The sequence below is a fragment of the Cynara cardunculus genome, assembly GCF_001531365.2.
Source record: "Cynara cardunculus var. scolymus isolate 2C chromosome LG 17, CcrdV1, whole genome shotgun sequence".
NCBI classification, from domain to species: domain Eukaryota; kingdom Viridiplantae; phylum Streptophyta; class Magnoliopsida; order Asterales; family Asteraceae; genus Cynara; species Cynara cardunculus.
The window spans coordinates 6387241-6393386 of record NC_037544.1 but is presented as its reverse complement, the minus strand read 5'-3'; the positions used below and the strand labels follow the sequence as shown (position 1 = coordinate 6393386).

Sequence of the window (6146 nt, the reverse complement as noted above, 5' to 3'; positions counted from 1 at the left end):
TTCTTGAATATCATCACAAATATGTTTGTATAGGGTCTTGATTGACTACAACATTGATGTGTGATAGCCTTCAAAGTAATTAATTGATTTTGATTGCTATTCGGTATTTGTCAATGTGGGAGATCATTTGTCAATCATCTTGCAGATCATAGTGAACTTTCTGGCACACAATTGATCATGCAATACAAATAAGAACCCTTATCTTGGTTCTTTTAGTTTTGCTAGGCCTAAAGGAAAGCCAAGAGAAGGATGGTTACATATAGAATAGGAACAGGAAAGTTGTTGAGGTTATAAAATGGCAGGCCATTAACCGTAAGTTCACACGTCTTTGACATTAGAGTCCTGTTTAGGTTTGGTTATTTTCTGAACACATCATTCTAGAAGCAGATTTTGAGCATTTCATGATGGAAAATTGGGAATAAGCTGAAAGAATGGGGGTAGGGAAGTTGGTTGCCAGTTGTCAAAATTTTGTGTGTGTTAAATTGCTTGCTCTACACTGTAATGACATGCCTTCTATTTCTCACTCCAAATCTTGAGGATATGGTGTTCTCCTTTTCTCTACAGATAGCATTCCGTGCAAAAATTGGAACAAAGTATCAGCTTCCTCATAGAGGGATCATCCCAGAAGAATTTGGAGTGGCAAGTCTTATGCTTTCCGATTTTGAAAGCGTTTTATTCACGTACTTTTTTCATTTTTTTGTGGTGTGAGTTCTCTGAGATCTTTTTGGCAATTCAGATTGCTCGATATCGAGGACAAGGGAGGCTTGCTGATCCAGGATTTCAAAATCCTCGATGGGTGGATGGTGAACTTGTTATTCTAGATGGAAAGGTTTGCACTTAGCCTCGATTTTGAGTCGTTAGGAGTAAATTGGTTTTGTTCTCTCTTAGTTACTGTTGCCATAATTTCTACTATCTGCTGGTTTTTTGCAGTACATCAATGGAGGTCCTGTTGTAGGCTTTGTATACTGGGACTCTGAGTACCATTTCTTGGTGTTCTTTAATCAGTTAAGGCTGCAGGGGTAGATTCTCTTTGTACATGAAGTTTCACAAATCATTTTTCTACCTGATTTAGATTTTGTAGGTAAGCTTTTCATCCCATGCTTAGCGTATACGTCATTTTTATGAAAATAAAATATGTATATTGCATGATATTAATAATTGAAGATTTTTCTTATGGAATGTTAGATTTGATGATCTTGATTAACCTTCACGATATTAGATTAATCTTATAATAGACCCTTATTTTAAAATATGATTTTCCAGCATTTTCCATTAATTGTATTGTTTTTTCTCGTTTTTGCAGTGTCAGATGACTTGTGTTTCCATCGAGTCCTAAGAGTGGAGCAGGAAAGTGTATACCCCTTGCTTTTAAACTACATAGTCCACCGTCACTCAACTGACAAATGTAATTATGATCTTTCTGAAGCATTAGTGCATGCGACGTAAGTAGGGTAACCTTGAGGTAGAGTCGATTTTGGGTGGCTACCAAAGTTCCATGATCTAGGATTGTTCGGCCTCTTGGTGCTCTTTATCAGTGATATCGACACCTCATTTGCTGTATGTATAGTAATTGCTGTATGCCAAATCTAAATTAACTGGTCGTCATAGATTTGAATAAAGTCGTGCATAGAACGCTGAAATCTTTGCTGCACCTTATCTTACATTCTTTAAAAGGTTTCAGGTTTTGACTTAGTTGTGTTGTATCTCGTATGTTTGTATTTCATTTTGTAGGTTTTCAGGATCATTGAAGTAAGAGTGCGCGGTAAAGTTGTCTTAAATATACAGAGCAGGTAGTGACTAATGCTGGTGTCATCTCAGGTAGTGCAAACTTCATAATTATTTGAGTAGACATGATAAGAACTAGTACACCATGGCTTTCTACAGACAATTTGTAAACGTACACATCATATATTCTTGGCGAAGCACATGATGGTGTTTGCCGTTACTTCTTTAGTGCACCAAACGACACATTCTTTGCTATTTTTGCTCCTCTTCCTTTAGCCATGTAAAGACCCATATGGTGCATTATTTCCTGCCACAAGACAAATGGTTCAGTAAGCCATCAATCTTTAGATCAGTGTTCCCACTTAGAGCCGCTTAAGTGGCTCCCTAGGCATTATGCGTCCCCCCACCACTTCGATTAATTAGGGCCACTTAATCGACTACCAGCAACCACACTACAACAAAATCGGTTTTTGGTCACCCTAACAAGTTTTTTAGGACACTCATGGAAGTGTCTTAAGAACACTGCTTTTTATAGAAACTTATTTTCATACAACACCTCGTTTTATTAAAAATTTGTCCTAAAATCTATCAACTTATTGTAACATCTTTACATAGTACGCACAATTCTTTGGTCCTATAAACTTAAAAGTCTTGTAAAGCCGTCTATTATGACAATTAGACATCTTTGACATCCTATAAAACCAATTTTATAGTAACGCGGACTGCTTAGTAGTAAATTCTTTTTACCTGGGGATGAGCAAGGGCATCTTTAGTGTCCCCTGCAGCTGCTGCTGGGAAATCGAAGGTGGCACAGCCTTGGGAATACACCACTACATCTTGCAACGGTGCAAGGAAACCACGGTTTCTTGCTGATAACGTGGAGCAAACAAAATCCAGCACACATATGTCCGTGCATATTCCTGCCACCAATAACTTGAAGAAGAAAACACATAATGATCAATTTTGAGGCAGTTGATGCAAATATTTTTCGGTGAAAGAAAGTAAGCTTAGAGAAATACTTACCAGTTGGATGTTGTTGGTTTTCACCCAGTCTGCAAAGGCATTTGAACCATCTTCTTCAATGGAACCTATATATCCATCATAACAGTCCTTGCGCCTGATGGTTACGTTTGGCTCTTTCTCCAACCACTCTAGAGCTGTATAAACATAAAGAGATGAGACCAAGGTGGTGGACTAATCAAAGGTCATAGGTTCGACTCGACGTCTCACCTCTTTGCTATAGCTGATCAATCAAAGGGAAAGGGAAAAAGAAAAGATACACCTAAGACCCTGATCCGATGCAAGCACATAGCCAAAAAGATCAGGCCCAAGCTACTAGGATGGGATACTAGAGTCACCCAAGCGACTAGTCCTGTCATGTGGTCAGATCCTGATCCCTAGGTCATTGTGTTGGGGTTCCACTTATTTTAACATGGTATCAGAACTTAGGTCTAGTACTTCTCGGAGGCTCAACATAGCTGTCCATCTTGCCCCTATTCTCTGGGGCGCCAAGCCTCCGTTTGAGGGTCGTATTGGAGTCCTACATCACTTAGACATGCTTCATCAAACCTTTATATCTGTAGGAATCTCCTCTTTTCTTGCAAGAGCTCTTTTAAAGAGAAAATCAAAGGGGGTTCAACATATTCTAACCATGGCAATAGGAACTGTTCTGGTAATAATCACTCAACTTAAAAAATAGGGTCTTTTAAGGTTCAGCAGGTCTCAACCAGTCCTCAACAGTTCCAATACCTGTTTTTCTGGCTTCTCTAGCAAGCAGCGCCTGGATTTTCCAGTTAACTCGTGTACATAGACGTTGCATAGAGACAATTTACCCGTGAGAGTTGGCTAGAAATGATCTCTCTTCACGGAAACAACCTCTCTACCCCCTTGGATATCGTCTAGGTCTGCATACTTCCTACCCTCCAAACGCTACCTCCACGTATGAGATTTACCGGGTCCATTTGGTTTGGCTAAAAATGGTCCAACCCCTGATCAAGTTCACATCCCCCCTCCCAACACACGTGTTTAAAAAAAAAGAGAGCCGATTCAATATATGATTGGAAGAACGAGAAGAAGATATAATACCAGGAACCAAATTGGATTCATGAGAGCCAGCAAGACAGTGAGAAGGATAAGGGTGCTCAAGCTTTCCAGGTTGATGTGTATCTAGAAATGCAAGAACCGGCCATTTCTGGTCACAAAACACTCTGGACAGCTTTTCTGATTCATTGATCATTTCCAGTATCTGGTTATTTGGCTCTCTAGGTGCCTTCACAAGCACAATCATCATTCACACATAAAACTTTGCATCAAATTGTAATACTAGTGGTATTTGGTTTACAAAGAACTGAAACTCACCAGATTTCCAGCTCCAATGGTGCAGAAGCCATTGATGATGTCCACAAGAACAAGGCCAGTGGTGATATCTTCAGGTATGCATACTGATTCTTCCTCTAATGGTATCTCTTTCTTCAAAAGCTCTACTGTGTGCAGCACCATTTTTGGTCCCTTGAGCTTCTCTATAATAAGCTGGCTGAATATTTAAGCAAAAAAGAAGGGTCCAGATCTTTGAAACTGTACCTTGTGGAATCATGTTAACCACTTTATAGGTAAACGACAGATTAGGATTCTTTTAGATAAGATAAAAGTGGCCCACATTAACCTCTTCCTTTTGTAATTTGTTCAAGAAAGTCTAGCATACCATTTTGAATTTTTTTTGTTATTTATGAGTGCGTTTTGTTATAATAAAGTATAAACATATACACATTTATATTTATAATTTATATATACATATTATAATACGAAAGGTTTAATCATTAATGAACTCAAAAAGCTGTGAGATCTGGAAGTACTCCTTTAATCTAAGGTTTGTAGCTTAGAGGATTAGAGCATGTGGCTACGAACCTAACTGGGGTTCGCGATGGTGGAGGGACTGGATCGGAAAAAAGAGGGACAAAAATTATCTGGTCAAAAGTTAGCACCCATGACTAATCTCACCCTATTAATAGGTTGATATGCATTTAGCTTACGTTTCTATTGAGCAGTCTATATTGGTTTTGATATAATTTAATAAAAAAGTAGAGGTGATTTATAAGGCGATCATTCTTTGGTGCCGACCTTCTCGTTATGTTACCATTGTTTTAACAAACAAAAGCGAAGGTGGGGTTCTTTTTTCTTCTGAATTGTGCGGTTTAACATGAACGGACTAATTGACCAAACCAGATCCTAAAAATGTAGTTTCGTCTGATTTAATCTTTTCAACTTCTTTTTTAATTTTAATTTTAATTTTATTTTATTTAATAACATACTTTTAATATAATAAGCTATGACTATAACATTAATTATAGGGCTTAATCATATGAGAATTTAAAATTTTTGTAAGATCAGATATAAACTAATTAGTTTAGTAACTTCTGATATGGAATGAGTCAATCATCCACTCTGGTATTTTATTGAACAAAAAATCATTTTAAAAGGGTATTTTGGCAAATTCACTCCAACGAATCCATCTTCTTCCACTCCCCTTCTCGTTGACCATCCCAAATTGTTCTTCACACACGATTAACGAAGTTCGGCGACAATCTCCTCGATTAGAAAACCCCGTCTACAAACTTAATTTGATCAGTTAAGTTCAGGGATTCTTAGACACAACATTACTATATAACACTTTGAGCTAAAACCGGCAATGTTCCATATGATTCATGCAATGGGTCATTTTGAAGGATTACCATCGGAAGATTTCGCACTCCCATTTAAAATCATTTTTAGAAAATGCGGATGCTTTTAAAATTCAAGAAGTTTCAAATGAAGCCTTACGGTTAACGCTCTTCACTTTGTTTTTATTAAAGGATAGAACTAAAGTCTGACTAAACTCTCGGTCACCCTATTCTATTGGTGCGTGAGCCAGTACCCCCAATCTAATATCAAGCTGATCCACAATTTTCACTATCATTCTCATTCCTTCCCTCTCAATGCCCCCAACCAAATAACCCTACGATTTTTTTTATATTTTTTATTAACTTGGATATCCAACATGCTATGCGAACCGACTAATTTTAGATCGACCACCTGCTTTGCGGGTGGCCCGGAGTCGCCACAATTGAACCTCTTGGTCAGAAAAGGATTTTTATTCTTCCTTAAATTTGAACCTGAGACCTCCAGATATTTTTGATTTCAAAACAATCAAGAATCACTCTTCCGATTAAGATTTTTTCAATAAAAGAGAGAGGTAATAATTTTATGTTTGATCAACACGTAGTCCAAGTTTAAAAGTTTATACCAAATTAGTCAGAAATGAGAAAGACTATGTTCATTTGGATATTTCAATTATAATTACCTTTTTGACTTTTAATATATTAATGTTTGTTGTTATATGTACATATAATATATATATATATATATATATATATATAAATTAAGTT

General features: G+C 37.2%; 2 protein-coding genes across 2 annotated transcripts in view; one reads left to right on the top strand and one right to left on the bottom strand.

Annotated features, from left to right (window-relative positions):
- Positions 1-1651, top strand: part of LOC112500970 (protein EXECUTER 1, chloroplastic-like) — a 9458-nt gene extending 7807 nt beyond the window's left edge. Inside the window, exons 9-12 of the mRNA XM_025104593.1 lie at positions 565-639; positions 737-829; positions 931-1081; positions 1304-1651. Coding sequence (XP_024960361.1) covers positions 565-639; positions 737-829; positions 931-1023 — 261 coding nt within the window. The 3' untranslated portion in view covers positions 1024-1081; positions 1304-1651. The remainder of the gene's footprint in view (positions 1-564; positions 640-736; positions 830-930; positions 1082-1303) is intronic.
- A 119-nt stretch (positions 1652-1770) lies between these two features.
- On the bottom strand, positions 1771-4322 carry LOC112500971 (nicotinamidase 1-like). Its single transcript, XM_025104595.1, has 5 exons — positions 4084-4322; positions 3811-3994; positions 2749-2882; positions 2473-2658; positions 1771-2032 (listed from the first exon to the last, which is right to left on the bottom strand). Exons 1-5 carry the CDS (start codon positions 4222-4224, stop codon positions 1943-1945), a joined length of 735 nt encoding a protein of 244 aa, XP_024960363.1. The 5' UTR covers positions 4225-4322; the 3' UTR covers positions 1771-1942.
- Positions 4323-6146: the final 1824 nt, after the last annotated feature.

Excerpts from the sequence above, each read along its gene's own strand:
- LOC112500971 (XM_025104595.1), bottom strand. The coding sequence starts at position 4,224 with ATGGTGCTGCACACAGTAGAGCTTTTGAAGAAAGAGATACCATTAGAG. Across the intron at positions 2,883-3,810 it reads TGAATCCAATTTGGTTCCTG|CTCTAGAGTGGTTGGAGAAA; the intron begins GTATTATATCTT and ends ATGTTTATACAG. Across the intron at positions 2,033-2,472 it reads ATGCCCTTGCTCATCCCCAG|GAAATAATGCACCATATGGG; the intron begins GTAAAAAGAATT and ends GTCTTGTGGCAG.